Source organism: Lonchura striata, chromosome 1 (genome assembly GCF_050655825.1).
Source record: "Lonchura striata isolate lonStrDom1 chromosome 1, ASM5065582v1, whole genome shotgun sequence".
Lineage (NCBI taxonomy): Eukaryota > Metazoa > Chordata > Aves > Passeriformes > Estrildidae > Lonchura > Lonchura striata.
In genome coordinates, this window is record NC_140703.1 from 99,270,263 (window position 1) to 99,288,017 (window position 17,755).

The 17,755-nt window shown below is 36.4% G+C and overlaps 1 protein-coding gene across 15 annotated transcripts in view; it reads right to left on the reverse strand.

The window, feature by feature from the left end:
- The window catches only part of MID1 (midline 1), a 236,590-nt gene that overhangs the window by 30,797 nt on the left and 188,038 nt on the right, over nt 1-17,755 (reverse strand). For all 15 annotated transcript variants that reach the window (XM_085584459.1, XM_085584413.1, XM_085584467.1 and 12 more), the window contains one exon: nt 12,090-12,185. In XM_085584459.1, the coding sequence (XP_085440585.1) occupies nt 12,090-12,185 (96 nt within the window). The remainder of the gene's footprint in view (nt 1-12,089; nt 12,186-17,755) is intronic.

A 17,755-nucleotide genomic window follows, 5' to 3' on the forward strand; every position in this document is an offset into this window, starting at 1 on the left:
GTGTCAGCTCTAACACACACCAGTGAGAAGCGAGGTCTCTTCAGGAGGTGCTCCACACATCACGGTTTGCAGCCATACAAAGCTCTGCAGTGAACACCAGAGTGCTTAATGGCACAAGTGCTGGGTCAGAGTCCTTCTGGTGCAGCATCCCCTCTCACTGCTGCTAGTGCCAACATCTGATGGCAAAGAATGCCAGGAGGAAAGCAATCCCAACATGCATGATCACTCCCACGAGTGCTTCCTCATCCTACAAACATTTGTAGCTTGGTCTTCTTGAACCAGACATAATTTATACATCATTACTAATATTCAGAAGAATTAAATAGCATGGATTTATTTAATGTCTCCTTCAAATCCTGGAAACCTTAGGAATCTGCATCATTCTACAGGAAAGAGCACCAAAGCTTGACTCACAGTGAACAACTGTCTCCTTTTAGGAAAATTTGAAACTATTTCTTTCCAGCTGCATTTAATGATCCAAAGTCCTTTTACTGAAAGGGCAGTGAACTACTGATACCATATATCCACATATTGGTTCCTGAAAGATTGAAGTTACCAAAGATCCATGTGACAATACTGAGATGTGTGTTGACTGTCTTAATTATTCCTACTTTGCCTCAGCAACAAATCGGATAGAAAATAGTGTGCTCATGTAGTTTTCTAAATATATGAGGAAATGATTTTTTTAGTGCAAAAGCCCTCACAAATATTAGCTTTCTGTAGAAAGTGCTAACTTTCGTTAAAAAAAAGAAAACTTGTAATAGGAAAGTTTGGGTTCTCAGACAAATATGTTTTGTTTCCAAAGGAAACTGATTTTTTCAGTGCAAAGTCAACATTCTATATACAACCAGAAGAATTTCCCCTCCAGCAGTTGCATGTTTAGCTTACATATATGTGTAAAGAGTCAGAAAAAAATGTAAAAAATTCTAATAATGTCTAGAATAGAAAAAGAAGAAAGAACTTATTTCAGAGCTATGTTTCCATTTGCACTTTGCTAAAAGAGGGTAAGAAGGTAAAGCAGCTTTCAGCCCTGGCTAATTGCCTCCACAGCCATGTCACTTTTCCACTGGGATAATAAGAGTCAGTGGGGAACAACAGGGAATACTTTCAGGTGAGAAGCAACTATACTGCACCCTTGGGTTTTTTTTCAGTCTGATGAGCCTCATGATTCTGCATCACTATTCTTTTCTTTCCTTCCAACAATGTGTTTAAACATGCACTTTCCTGTAAGCACATTATGGTGCTCATTAAGCTTAAGCAAATGCCTGTGTATCTAAATTTGGACCAGAACCAATTTTACAGATAACCTTCTTATGTGAAATACATAGTATCCTCCAGGCAAAGAGAGGGCTTGTTTATAAAGACCTGCTTTCATCAGGGTTTTGGATCATCTTTCTGAAATCTTCATAAAATTAAAGTTTGTTTGCACATTTTAGAGGCCTAATTGTTAATTAGCGCATCAAGATTATAAAGAGAGAATACATTTGTTTCTGGAAGGGGTCAGATGTGACCTCAAGTGCTGGTGAAGATGTAGAAGATATTCCTATTATGCTGGTTTAGGTGCCCATGGCTCTCCTTACATTTCCTGTTTGCTCTGCCTGGCTTCTCACCACAGTCCATGAGGAGAGACAGCACAAACCAAAGCCTCTAGCAGTGCCACTGTGTCTCCACTGAGAGCTCAGGCAACCTAGAAAAGTTAGTCAATCTGCACTGTCCCTCCTATTCCCTTTGCTCCTCTTGTCCCAGCCCCTCAGCTGCATCACAGATCTTACTTTGGCATGCAACTCTGCAGAGCTGCCTTCAACAAGCTGTACCATGCACTGGTTTCACAGCCCTGATTTCAGTTTCACTGCTGGGTTGAAATTCCCCCCAGGAGCAGGGAAGCCTACCCAGGCTCAGGCAGGGCAGTGGGCACAGCTCCTGTGTCAATAGCAAGGTCAGCTCACTCCACAGCCAACTTCAGCACTTAATTACAGTAACACTTTTGGCACTTAATTATGGGAACACTTGACAGGATTTTTGAGTAGCTTCCACTCAAAGTGTTACTTCTAGCACCACTTATATCACCAATTTGCTTTGTCAAGAAACCTAATTAATTTTTGGGATAACTGTCATGAAACGTAAAGTTACAGGAAGGTTAAGTCAACATTGTTTCATTTAATACTCTGATTGATTTGAATAATAATGTATTAATTGGATCTTAACCTAAAAAGATTTAGACTAAGAAAAAACAAAATGCTTGGAAAAAAATATCTGGATTTCTTAATGCACTGACTGCAGACTTCTCTTGTTCTTTGAAATCTGCAAAGTATACTCTTTTAAAAACACCATTTGAAGACATTTCCAACTTTATAGCTTGGACAAGCTTATTAAAGATGAAAATAATATTCTAAAATTATATGATACGTCTGAGCTTTATATGAAAAAATCCCTCAACATTTAATCTAGGGGCTTTTCTCAAGCTGAAATACTCCTTAATCATATTTTCAGCCCGCAAAGCCTCTGATTCAATAATAACTTCATAATTGAGCACATGCCTAATTTTAAGTGCACTATATTAGCTGTGGCCGTAAAGGGACTATTTGTGAGATTACCATCAAATATTATTTACTTGTATGTTCCCGAGGGGTCATGTGTCAGACCAAAGAGCCACATGCATGGATCAGGGCTCCATGTACAGGTGCTACAAAAATAACAGAATAAGGCTTTTCCTTCTGCTTGAGTCCTTTGACGAACAGCGACCTTGACAATAACTTCCAGCTGGGCTGGCCAAGGAATGCGAGTTCTGTCTGGTGAAAATATTTGAGGTTTTACATTCTACATTTTTTCCACATTAAAAAACAAGCCCTCTTTCCAAGGAGTTTGTTACAAGAGACTGATAGCTGCCTTATAAAATCTGGTGACTGTGTCACACACTTTGTGAAAGTCTCCAAATCACAGAGAAAGCTGATTCAGTCTGGGATCCCTCCACCCAAGATGAAGGTTGATTCTTTAATCTGAGGTATCTATTTTCTGAGAGTTTATGCTAGACTTGCTGGCATATCTCTATGGAAAATTTAATTATTAATACAATTAATTTTGGCATCAACCGGTTCCCTAAACATGTTCAGAAATACTTTGAACCTAAAGCTTTCTGCTTTACTGGTATTAATTTTTATACATTTTTTTCCCATGCCAGAATTAAAATTGAGTAGAAGGCCTTATGATTTAGCAAGAACTATGACATCTACAAAGAAGAAGAAGGACAGATTCTAGTTCTCCTGCTTTTGTGGGGAATTTATTCCCATTTCTGTAATACACACAGACCTCAAATAGTTTACTGAAAAAAATCCAACAACCTTACAAATTCCAGGTTTCTTTCCAGGTTTTCCAGATGTATGGATAGGAGCTGTTGCCCTTTGCCTCAGGAAGTAGGTGTAGTTAAAAAAAGAAGAGAAATAGGGGTTCCTCAGATGTCTGTCAGGGAGCTGGAAACAACAAGCCCTCTCAGCCCAAAGGGGAGAACAGCCCAGCTGTTTCCAGCTCCACAGGCTGAGAACTGATTTGGAAAGTGTTCTGCTCTCTGTGGAGGCTTCCTAGGCTTTCATCTTCCGAGACCCGACTTAAATTGCAGCTTAGCTTGTAAGAAAATGAATGGGGTGGTTTCAAAGTCCCCAGCAGATGTTTGGGAAATCACAAAACTACAGAACAGCCAGAGATTTGAGGTTACAGTGGAGCTTCTATGGTTAATTTAAAGACAAACAGAATCAGAGGGCTGGATTCATACCCATGAAAACTTCCTCAACTAACATACTGAAAAAAGGATGTTTTTAGTGTCTCAGAAGATTTTCCCTTGCAATAGTAAAACTCTTCCTCTCAGATTCCTTGTAGGTGAGGCAATTCTCTCCACAAGTGGAAATCTTCATGTGTCTTTTTGGCAAACAATCTCTGAATGACAAGCAATTAAGACTTAAATTAGAGGGGATCTGCTTTTTTAAGGCTATGCTCTCTATGATAAATTCATCAAAACCAGAGCAATTTTTATTTCCTAATCATCAGTTGATTATGCAAAATGGAAGAAAGTAGGTTGTAGAATGAGTCTGATCTTTGGAAATTGAGGTATGAATTTGAGTTTCAGCTTCATGATTTAAAAATGGTTTCAATTTCTTAAAAAAATAAATTCTTTGCAGCTGTGGTTGTACAGGTAAAAAGAGGTATGAATTTTTCTTTGTGTTTGAGTTGATAGTTATAAAATGACTATATACTATGGCTATAGAATGACTATATACTCAAAACAATTACTGTATACTCAAAAGAAGACAAAAATATCAGAAAAGTAAATTGAATGATTCCTCTCAAAACCTGTTGCATCATTGCCACATTTTTCACTTTAGATTTGAGCCTGAATTTCTTCTTTCACCAAACCCAGAAACTGAGATTTAAAAACCCAAACATTTTTACATATAATGGCCGATACCTATTTGCTCTAGGAAAACTTCATTGTCATGTAAATGTGGAACACATTTTCTTGGATTAGAGTGCCTAGATGAATTAAAGGATTATACTCTTCTAAAGAGAGAGGCCTGTTTATTTTACTCCATGTTGTAAAGTGAGTAACTGTTCTTCACAGAGCCAGAGTACATTGAAGTATTATTTTAACATCATCCATATGTAATTTATTTATTTAATGGAAATACAAAGGATAATCATTAATGCACATTTATGAAAAAATTTATTCCCTTTCTTTTTATGGCCATGGGAGTCATGGATTCAAACTTTCTTTATTTCATATCCCTGTTTGATGTTATGAGTTGCTCAATTTAGTCTTCTACAGAGCAAAAGCAGAACTCTTGGAAAATAACTTTTTCAGGTTTTTCCTAGTCTAAGTGTAAATCTAATTTTATATGTGATGACAAACCGTGCCTTTAGAAATACGTGATATTAATCAGCTTGCCATCTGAATATAAAACTTTTAGTTTGAAATAGTGCAAAAAAAAAAAAAGGTCATCTTCCATTTCAAGTGTGCCAGAGGCTTTGTTTTTGTTTGCATTCCACATCTATCTCTAACCAGGAAACCTGTGTTTAGAGGCAGTCTCAGAGCAGGTTAAGCAAAGGTCAGTGCAAAAAGATGCCATCTTACTCTGGCTACGTAGGAATTTTGTGAATGAAGTATTGATTAGACCAGGAGAGCTAAACCACTTTGGGTCTGGCAGATAAGATTATCTGCCCCAATTCTTACTAAAAGTAAACCTTTCTTAGAAGACTGAAATACTCATTTTATTTACTAAAATATTGTTTTAAAGTTTTTGTCTCACTGTGCTTTGAAGCACATTGTTGAGAAACTAACCAACAAGACACCCAGATGTCCTCTAGTGACATTTAAAATCTCAAAAACAAAAAAACCCTAGAATTTCATGGGAAAAAAAATTATAGGAAGCTCATGATTTTCACTCTCCTTTTTTTACACTTTATTTTAGACCTTTCTTTAAATGTAAATAATGAAAATACTTATAAATTTAACAATAATTATTTATTGTTTTTACTTTGTTTTTCCTGCTGACATTAAGCCATTGTTCCATATTGAGCAAAATATTCCACATCATGTGTTTCATGTAGGATAGAAAAACAAAAACTATCAAACAATCACTGAAGTTCAAAGGACTGCCCATCCTTTCATGATGTTGAAACCAGTGAAGGTAAACAATAGTGTAATACTTAAAACTGTCATCCAAGATCCAGGGTCTTTAGCCTAGTGTTTACCATGCTTACAAGAGGACCAGTGCCTTTGGTCTCCCTGCTGCTCTAGTTGCTCTTTAGCTGTTTATGTTAGGCAGAAAAAGGAGGAATTCAAGAGTATTTTGTTCCCATAATGACAAACAACTCAGAGACAGAAGGTTCTATAAATTGACAACTTTTTGACTGAAAAGTTACAGTCTCTGATAGCAGACACAAAATATTACCTGATGCATTAATTAACCAATGGTTATTAGTGAAATAAGCTCCATTTACTAGTCTAATATCAAAGTCTTGCAAGAATATCAGTCTATTAAAAATTTGAACATCTGGATATGAGAGAAGGGGAGAGGTGGAGCAAATCAGGACTGGCCACCTTAGCAGGCAGTTTATTAGTTGCAGGCAGTGCTATTAGTTTATATACAACCTGTGTGACCTCTTACCATAACTACAACTCCAATTTACAGAGGGTACAAAACAGTTGTAGGTGCAACAAGATATTCAGCACATGCTTAATCTGTACATAAAATGTATGCATAAATGCTGCAGTTCCATAGTTGTATAGGACCAATAATATATTTAATTTGTAATTTTTGAAATAAATTTAACAATTCTTTAGGGAAATAGTATTTTTCTACTAGGCTACACCTTACTAGGCATGCAACTTAGGACATCCTTGAATTAATATTCTATATCACCATATGCTATGCAGCATGTTTTGTCAGTTTTCATTCCTGAAGTTTCTCTTTTCAGATACTACATAAATTTAAGACTCTGACTAAAGCTCACCCGAGATTTCCATTGAATGAAATCAACTTTTATGAGAGTGGAATTAAAAGAAGAATGAAAGTAATTAGAAGTCAAAATAGATCATGCCAAATATTTAATCAAAATAACGTTAATAGAGAAAGTCTCTTGTACCTCCTCTCATTAGAAACTGTCTTAGAAAAAACAAATGCTGTAAACTCCGCCTTAAGGTTTTATGTATGTGATCAGGTTTGCTATTAGTATCTTATTGATAATTTCTATATCCTAATATGGAATATCCTAATTTCCTTCAACTCATATTTTTCTATCTATTTCAAAAATTAAAAAATACCATTTATTTCAGCACTTAATTATAGCAAATAAGTGTAGCTGCTGAACAAATATCTTCACAAAAATGGAAGATAGCAGGGCAGAGGAAAAAGCAAATTTCTGTGGAGTTCCTTTCTAAGTTGTTTGCCAAGTTATCACACATATTCCACAGTGATGGTAAACACTTGTCTAACCCATTGCTCCTTTCCTAGGAAAAAAAATCCCCAGCAAAGTAGATTCCTTCCAAAGACTTGGTATACTCTGAAGGCCATTTACTGCAGTTCAGACACCAGGATTTACATCCAGGCTTTCTAACTAAATTTTCCTATTGAGAACTTCTCAGTTTACTTGAGTTTTGACAAAAATAATCCCAAATCTCAAGGAGTGAGTACCATGAAAAATTGTGAAAACAGAGTAATCACTGTTTTTTCTAGGGACAGACAAAACCTCTTTATTTTTCAAAGGTCCTTTGAGAATTGTATTGACAGCTGAGTTTTGATTTTGCTGTCTCTCAAATAACAGAAATGCCATACAAAAATTAATGGAAATATTTTGCAAAATTTGAAGGAGCTATCTTGTCACTGAAGTCTTACTAGAACTCAACATTCCATTATTACTAAATTTTCCTGTTTGGCTAATTTCCTTTTTATCAGCCATGCAAAACAATAGCAACAGCAAGATTTTTTAGGTGCTGCCATCTTCTCTTCATTGGTTTTGCACTACTGCTTTACACTGAAATGTAAAATGTATCTGACAAGTGTGAGTGCTGAATATCTGTGCCAGTGAAATAAAGGTTCTTTCAATGAACTACTTTTTATTCAGGTGATTATATAACATGACTATAAAAAACACCATTTGACACTCACAAACCCAGTTTTTGACTGAGAACTTTACATTGAGATTTTGCCTGCAGCAGATCTTTAGAAGTGAGCTAGAAACTGAGCATTTCTATTATGTACAAAGAGCAAAGGATGCAGCACTTTGAGGGTTACACAAGTAGAGGAAAATGCCTCCTCTTTATGAAACCCAAAATTATTTTATAGTGCTGTCCAGAATCTGCTTCCTATGACGTTTGATGAATTCAAAACAAAACAAACAGAAAGACTGAGATACAGATGCTATAAAGCTGTCTGCAAGCAAAACCTATTTCCTTTCTCCTCCCCGCTAGATAATTGCTCCAATTTCTCTTCCAGCTGAGTTCAGATTGTTTCTAACAGATTAGAAGCTTTATAGTATTGATGATATAACAGACATTTAATTATGCATTTCCTAGAAGAGAAAAAAAATCAAAAAACAAAACTAAAATTGCTTAGAAACAAAGTAACTGGCACAAGAGGTTCATACTCAAATTTGTGCCTTTTGTCAATGAGTGCCATGGTCTAAAAGGCTTCTACAGAAACCTCACACAGTCATAGAGTGGAAATGATGACAAAGAAGCAAATTTTCTGTGTCACAGCACCTTGTCAGTCAGAGAAACCTGTAACACTAAAAGCACGGGGAGAACCTAAACACTGACAGCATTATATCCTCCCCTGATTCAAGTAAGAAGGGGCAAATCCCGAGCTGCATTCAGCTGGAAGAGGCCCAGCAGCAGAGCGGGCAGCACTGCCACCACCTTGCATGTGACAGCGTGCTGGTGTGGCCACAGGGCTGCTGTCACCCAGGGGTTCACCTACAGGGCCTGCCAATCCCAATTTTACAACTCTGTTTTTGGAAGGCTTGTACAAGGCCCCTGCAGAAGATTTAAAGATGAAATTATCCAAGACATTTTTTAACGCTCTTAAAAAAGTTTTCTACTGATCCTATCAGAAGTGTGAACGCTGTGAACTAGGACTACAAAGAAATACATATCCAAGTAGTAGTAATTTCTATTCCATTCTCTCAGTTTGTGGAGAAAGCTCTGGTTTATCCTATGAATCAGTTTATCACTTTATGCAGCCCACCCTGCTGTCCCAGGGGAGGCAGCCACAGGCGCCTGCCCTGCACGGAGTGAGCAGCAGAGCTGCCCCAGCCCTGCCAGCTGCCCTGGGCGAGAGAGGATGCTCTGCACAAAGCAGCCAGACGTATGAGGCTGTAGATTTGCCATGGCCTGTAAGGAAGGAAAACAAAGCTTTCCTGATAAACAGCCTTCTGGGTTTCTGCAAAACCAAGAAATGACAGACAGGATTACAGGAGGAAGGGAAGGAGAGTGGAAAGACAGAAAAATAAAATGAAAAACATGTTAGAGATGTGTATGAAAGATGAGTAGAATAAGTGTGTCAGCATGCTCCTAAACAAACAGAAAGATTTGGGACAGAAAAGAGTGAAAAAAATTGCTTGAGAAAATAGTCTCAAGCAATCACATTTCAGGGTGTGGCTCCCTTTGAGAAAATGGAATTTTAATAATTGTTGCCATAAGCAAATAACCTAATCCATGTTAGGCCTGAAAACAGACATTGAGATACTAAAATTGTTATTATTATTATAAAATATAATAAAATATAATACAATACTAGTATAATATTATATAATTATATAGTAAGTTATACAGTATTATAATATTTATATAATTATATAATAATTAAACTAATATATAATATTATTTTAATATTATATCTTACTTAAAGCAGTAAAGAATGAAGGTTTGGCTTGATTTATTCACAAAGATTTTCTTGCTGTTATGACCAGAATCACATACAGGAATACAAGACTGGAAGTGAACTTCTTGAGGCTCCATCAGGTTCTCCATCAGGATAAGTGCTGTCATAAATTGATAAACTCCATCTAAAAGTAGGCAAGATTTATGTCTCCGTTCTGTGATGAAAGCCAAACCAGATCCCCCTCCCCAGTGGCTGGAAGGCCTCCAGCTTCCAGATTATCAACATGGCTGATCAGTCCTTGTGCACTCATGGGAGGAAAAAATTAAAATAAGTGTTTCAGAAAGGAATAAGCATTCATTTTAAAACAGAGAGACTGGGATTTGGCCTTTGCTCTGGATGAAAATACAGTTGGGAAGGATGCATGGCTGGACCACTAATCTGCCATAAAACTGGTTCCTGGGAAGACATTGACTGCTCACTTGAGATGAAAAACAGTGACTTTGTGACAACATTTGGTTTGGCTAGCAAGGTTTAATTTATTCAAAACACGCAGAGCCTGTTTGTTGTTCAGTTTTGGAAACATCAGCTTCTGCTCCATATCAAACCAAAAAAGACATTGCTTTTTTATTTTTCATGTAACATTGAATTTTTTGGCTTGTGACATGATAAAGGCTTAAAAAAATGTTACTGTTTATAGCTACAAATAAATGTTAGTGAGCATGACTTTTAAAAGTTCATCTATATCAGAGTGAAGTCTTGGTAACTTTAATACGAATAATAATAATTTCCTTTCCTTCCTTGTTTCTCAAAGTTCAAACTGTATCTGAAACTGAAAGCTTATTTCCCCTTTTTTTTTTTAAACCAGTTTTAAAGTCCCCAAAATCTATATCAAAATTATTTCAAATTAGGTAAGGAAAATCAAAGTAGGTAAAAAAAGTCTTTACATTTACTACCCATGTTTTTATAGGTTTACAAATTATGTACAATGTATTTTACATTATTATCTGTAATATAATATGTCTAATAATGAAAAAGAAAATATTCACTGTAAAACTAACTTCCTGTTCAGTTTTAGCATTTCAGTGAGTTCATATGTAAAAACTAATATAGTTATTGGAAACTTTTCCTTATATTTTGTAATTTTAAATTTGCATTGTTAATGTTTTAGCCAATATATTGTTTAATTTATTTTTTTAATTCAGGTTTCAGTCTTGGGTTGAATTTCTCTCCTGAACAAGCAAGAAGAAGAAGAGTGTACTGACTTTTCAAATGTCTATCTAAGCCATAGTTTCGCCAATGCTGGAGATATGCACATCACATCTGAAATTTTCACAGGGCTCTGAGAAACAGAGATAACTTCAAAGTTTACTTCCCCATCCCCACTTGCCCAATTTCCAGCACAGCCAAGGTCCAAGGTTTTGACTGAAGCTCATTTCTTAATATTTAGCTAATTTAAATGCTAATTAGACTAATTTGATGAATAAAACATGGTAGGAATTCATTAGCAACTCTGTTGCGATTGCTTTATGTCTACAGAGAAATTTTCTAAAACAGGACTCCAGGGACAGCAGCGCATCTGTTACCAGTTGAACACGTTGGATTCTTTGCAACTTAGAGCTGGTAATGTATTGCAGAACTGCAGAGAAGATGGAGGAGCAATTTTAAATTTTTCAGATCTAGCACATCTTGGACACAGGCCACCAGTGAAGAAGAGACCTTATGCTGTCCTGAGCCCATCTGCTTCATGGGGTTTGCTCAGAGTTTTAGATGCAGAGGAAGAAACTGAGCCTTATCTCTGTATCTCAGAACCCACTAATGCCATTCCAGCTGTTCTGCCTGGCGTTATTGGTGCCTAGATAAAGGAATTAAACCATTCACCTAATGTCTTATATTGTGGGTAGACTTTTATGGATTTATTGAGCTCTGTGAAGTTGGTGAGGCTCTAGAGAAGTGAAGCAGATATAAACATAGATAAGATGATCTCTTTGGAAGTATAGGGGATTGTTTGGCTTTGGTTGGTTGTTGGGTTGGGTTTGTTTCCTTTTTTTTGTTAGTTTGTTTGTTTTGGTCTTGTTTGCTTTGCCTTTTTGGGGTGAACTTTTTTTCACCTGGGGGGAAAGTATAGGTTCAGATCCCACCCTGCTAAAGATTTTTTTTGACACTGAGAGTGGAATATGTAAGTGAAGCAACTAAATGGCCTTTAGGGACCTGTCTTCTTTGGAAGATAAATATATTTAATATATGCCATTTGAGTACAGATAGTATTTAGATAGTTACTTATGACTAAAAAAAAAGAAAATGAAAACAAAACAAGTGGTAAACAGAAACCTAAATGAGGCTAGGAATCTGTGTGTTCCTATTTTTTTGCCTTCATTTTCCACCTGTAAATATTCCTCTATCTCACAAAGGACCCAGGAAGACAAATGTTACAGGTAGTAAGTGATGCGTTCAAGGATAGTAGTGGAGGCCATAGCAACACAACATAATTAAAACAGGACAGAAAGGAATGTAAAGGAGGTTTTGTATATTGAGAATACTACTTATCAGTGAAAAAGCTGTAGATCAGTTTATCATTATTTAAATTATTTTCTTCACTTATTTATTTAGATTTATTTATTTTTGTTGGGGTTTTGTTTGGTTTTTTGTTCAAATGTTTGCGCCTGAATGCTAGAAATGAATGCAAGTAAGTTTATAAGAATTTCTAATGGAGGCCATACTCACTTCTACATGTTGACAGGTCTGAATGAGTTTTGCCAGAAGAGTTTCCAGTTCAGTGTTCCTCTTAATAAGGTTGGTGAGGTTACTCTCCAAATTTTGCTGTAAAATGAGAAGGGGAAAAAAAAAAAAACATTTCAAATAATTTAATACTTTGGTGAATATTTGAAAAATCGAATTACACAGGTATGAACATGAGACTTTCATATTGATATGTTCCATTACATGTTTGATTAGATTAGATATTTTGTCTTTGCAAGACAAGAGAGCAAAGAAGTTCAAGAAAAGAATGAATTCTGGAAAATAGGTTTTCTAAGGACCTAATAATAATTAGATTAAGCAATTTGTTTTATTCAGGAGGAAAAAACCGAGTAAGGAGAAGACCAGAAAAGGCAAGAATATTTCCCCAAAATAAATATTTAACTGAGAACATTTTTGACTCCTTATTTCCTGCTTTCAATCTAACATCTGAATTTAAAACCCTGCTGCTAACTGAGGTATCAGAACTGGTCAGCACTTTCTTCTTAGGATTTGAAGTGCTGGGGAGGTTTTGATCGATTTGATTTTACTCCCTAGTTCAGCAGTTATATTTTTTAATAAATAATTCAAAAGAAAAACATTCTTTCTATGGATAAGAATGAAATACCTGCTCACAAACTCTGCCTTCACTAACTGTTCTTAAGAAAGAACTTGTGGCATGTTTCTGTGTTTATCAACTGATTATGGCTGCTATAAATATCTGCAACTGTGGCAGAGCAAAGCCCTTTCCTGCTCACAGATCTGAGGCTGCATCCTGGCTCCCTGCAATTGCATGGGAGATTGAGATCTAGCAACAAATGTTTCAGCCTCCCTTCTCCTCCCTGCATCCACAGGAGGGGTACCCAAGCACATGAGGAGCAGGTCTGTGACAGCTCTGACCCCTCCCTGCAGGTACTGAACAGGAATACCAGAAGTGAGTCCTGTGCTTTTCTCCTGACAAGGGCTGCAAGTGTCTCTGCACAACTTTCATTAATTTCAACCCTCCTCATCATTTGTTAATGACCTTCTTTTCTTCCCACTTTTCCTCTGGTGTATCTATTCCATCAGTTCAGCCCCTGCAGCTACCATTAATTTACCTGACTTCCCCAACTCCCACCTCCATCCCACAATTAGAGTGTGTGTGTGTGTTTTCTGGTGTTGTTATTCCCTGCCTATTTAATGTTGTTTAAAACACCTTGTTCTTTGCTCTCTCTTTCTGCAGCCATGCAGTTTCCTTCCCAGTTTTGCATGTGTCTACAAACAAAGGAAGATGACAGTATTTAATTACTGAACAATGCACCAGGTTGTAAGCACTGGACAGGCAGTCAGTTCTGTTCCACCAAGGGAAACACAACATTTTGGTGGCTTTTATGTATATGACCCTTCCAAGAATCGTGATGAGTGCTTGAAGTACATAATTTTGCCATTTTCTTCCCAGCAGAACCATGCATGTTGTGTATGACAAGCTCTGGCTGTAAAAATACCTTCTACACTACATTTATTTCATAGCCCATTAAAACAAAGAGTAACAAGAACAGGTATTTTTACCAAACCGTTTGTGCTGGATCTTACATTTCCAAAAGCCATACTGTGAACAATCTTAATTGCAAAGGCATGTTGGCTGTGCTGTCAGATGTCCCTTTTAGGACTGAGACTCACATGCAAAGTCAACATATCATACATAGTTACAATAGCAGATAACTTTTGCCTTCAATAAACAGCTCCTTAAGATGATTCAAATGAGCAAATATGCTTGAAATTGCATTTATAAAACTTTCTAATCTTATACATTAATGTTTCACATGTTTAAATATTTTACACTAAAATCTTTCAATGGAAACTGTGTATTCTTGATTGAGGTTATCTAATTTAAAATGTAATTTTGAACATAAAAAATACTAGCAGTTGGTACCTATATATACAATGAAGAAAAAATATATTCAAAATGGTTGTGGAACACTGAAATGAAGGTTATTTCTCTTCAACTTCCATTAATACATGAAGAGTTAGCATTTTTCTCTGAAAGAGAAGTGTATTGACCCATAGATTTTATATAGATTATTATATGAAGATATTTCCAAAATCTGGATATAATAATCTATATTCCTGTATGTGTATATATATATATACACACAAAATATATATACTATATATGTATATATATATATAGGATGAAGAACAAAATCTTAGAATAAGTTTCCTATCCAGTGGCTGTAATTATAGACCCATATATATTATTATGGCTTCACACAGATCTCTTGATATCTTTTGCATTTCCTGACTGTGAAAATGGAAGAAAACTATGAAACAAGTGAGTTGCCTTAGAAAAACTGGAGTTAATCCATTCCCATGATCTATCTCCTTGAAGTGTGTAATTTTCAATATGGGAAGCCTGGAATTTTGTTTCCATGCTGTTTGGTATGCAAGAGATTGTTTTTTGTTGTTTTTTTTTAAGTCTAGAATAATCAGAATTTTGTTACATTTTTGTTGAAGAACATCAGTTTCTATTAATGCTTTATTAGACTACAAGAACCTGGTGGCTGCTGTCTGAAATTAATGCCAATTTTTCTAGTTTCACTAGGGCACTACTGAATGGCAGCTCTTAAAAGTGGTTTGATTTGAAAGTTTTAAAGCTGATAAAACTTGATCAATTCCTGCAGTATGTGTACCCAGATTTTCTCTTGGCAGTATCTTCCTCTAGTACTTTTCCCTATTATTTTCTCAGACAGACCATGGAGTCGCTTTAGCTACCACGTGATAGTAAAGTTGCAGAGTTTGAGCTCTGCCCTCTTTCTTTACTCCATGTAGGGAGACACAGAAAAGGTCTGAACATTTAATTTTCAGAAACAGGTATTTGCTCAGAGACTTTCCAAAGTGTTGCAACCTCAATTCTCATCCACACCAGGAACTTCTCCAGTTGCGTAAGACAACACTGGCAGATTTGGAGGTCCAGCCAACTTGGAAAATTAATTTAGTTGTTAACCAGGTTTGAAATCTGAAGAAAGTTTTCTCTCACATTATGATGAGTACATGTGAAAATGAATAGCAGAGTAACCTGATTCCAAGTACCTTCCTTCTTCCCACCTAATCTTCTACTGCTGTTCTCTTGGGTAAACCAGCTTACAATTGTATTTTTGGTAATGCTCTAGGTAAATCACGATTTCTTAAACATTTGCTCCTTCCTTTTCCTATCTTTTTTGTCAGTTGCTAATTTTTGTTGTTATCTGTTTATTAAAAATGGATCTTAGAAACTCTGGTGGTTTTTTTTCTTTTTAAAGAAGCACAATAGTTGCTCTGCATTTGTGCTCTGTGGACAGGCGTCACATATGCCAACTCAGTAGATGCAAACTGCTCTCCAAAACCAAAAGCAAGGCTGAATGCTTCCTAACTTACCAATGTAGGTCCAGCCCAAGATCTTGACATTCCACGCATGCTTTGAAACCGTTTTTACAACAGTATAAAGTGAAAAGAATGCTTACTGTCCATTTAGCATGGTCTGACAATTATACAACATAAATATTCCTATAATCTTGGGATAAATCCAAGTAGATGAAACCACAGACACGTAATTGAAAAGGACAGTTAAGGATGATGTTTCGTTTTGACTCTGCATGCCTATGAAATGATATGATCCATGGACAGGAGTCTAAATTGGAAAAATTAATGCCAAAAATGAGGGGAAGGGAACTCAGTACTGATCACAATTTCTAAGCTGCTGTCTAGCTCATGAACAAGTTGCTGCTGGTCATGATCATGTTGCAACAACGATTGCGTGAGGCTTGTGCCCTGACTGAAGTGGGAGGTCAGACTAGATGATCATAACGGTCTCTTCCAGTCTTTAAATCTATCAGTCTATGAAAACCAAATGTGAACCCATGCCCTTTGCCAAATTACCAGTCTCACGCAAAGCATTGCTTGTCTAAAATAAGAAGGTAGCATAAACAGATAATCCTAAACTACTATATGAGTTGGAAATGCTGTCAAAATAAATTAATGTAAGCTTCTAAAGAAGAGAAATGCTGAGTTGTGTGCTCCTGCCTTACATCACAGCAGACAAAATAAAAGCATTCCCAAGACCATCTTCTCAGAGACATTTTCCATAAAAAATGTCTATTTAAAAAGAAAAAAAACCCAACAGATAGCTATCAGGTACAATGAAATTTTAATGTCCTTTTGAAATAAAGAAACTGTATTTTTCTTATTCAAAATTCTATTCTTTCTTCCACTGGCAAATATAAGCAGTCATTTGAATTTTCCACTTGGTGCTTACTGGAAAGCTTTGAGAACTGATACACTGAAACTGCTGCACTTGCTAAGACATGCACTGTGGGATAGAATATATAACAATAGTCCTGATCACCATTTATATTAAATCCACCGTGACCAAAGGCTCAGCAAGCATTGACTGCAGTTTGCATTTTCTTTGATCCTAGTGTAGAACTGACCAGAATAAAGGACATTTTGAGGCTATCTCCTGGTTTAAAGAAAACAACTTTGCATAGCGGAACTCAAGTTTAGTAATTACATAGGTTTCTTGAGAACCACTGCCCCCCTTTACAAACAGTCAAAATGAAACAGTTGATACATTTCCAGACTGAGTTAATCACAGTCTGTAACTTAAAGTCGCACAGCTATAGATGAGGAATAAAACATCACAAAGCAGAAGTGTGATGGCAGTTCTAACTCACTCAAGCCAGCAGGGAAGGAAAGCAGGGTGGTGTTGACATGGCAGATCAATCTTTAGTACTTGCAGGCTGGTTATAGATCATAAATATACTCCCTGTTACTAACACAGTCCATGCAAACACATCTTCACTGAAATGTTTTCCTCTGAATTCAAAGGCATTATGCTGCTTGTGCTCCAGTTATATTTTCACCTCATAGTGACATACCCCATGAACTAGTCCTGTTGCCTCCAGGACTTTTGTCTAACTTATTAAAGTTGCCAATCAAATCCAGAATAAATGCCAGAATATCAATTGTGGTTTTGAGCCAGGTTTGGGGTATATGTGAGCTTCATTTGGTGTTCTTTATTTAAATGGACATGCCAGGTGCACATGGAAAAACTTAAGCTAATTTTTATTCTATGTACTTGTTCTGAAACAGATGACTACTCTTCTGTAGCATTCATATGATCAACTCTGTATTTCTCCAGCCAGGGAATAGTAACACTTTAATAGGAATGATTGACCTCAACTCTCAAATGTGCAGAGCCTGACAACTGCACTCCACATTCCTATGTGCAAAGAAATAAGAGCTATGATGTTGATAGACTCCTGGGAACTAGGATTTTTACCTCATGTGATTATAGTATATCACAAGGAAAGACCCATGAGATGCTGCACTGTTAATTAATTGTCCAGGAATATTTTTATTAAAAGTGGAATGAAAATATCTGCATGGGAAGCCATTATGACTCCAGTGATGTTAACGAAGTTGAGTATTGAATATTTCCATATTTCATAGGAAAGCCACAATTTTTCATTAATCTCTATTTAACATGGGACATTGTGGAAATTGAAGGAAATCCAAGCACTTCAAATTCTTGACCACATAAAATCTTTATTAACTGAGAAAGCAATATTCTAGGGAGAACCTCCAATTACACTCTTGTGTCTCTGCAAAGCCATGCCCTCAAATATACCAGGGGTTCC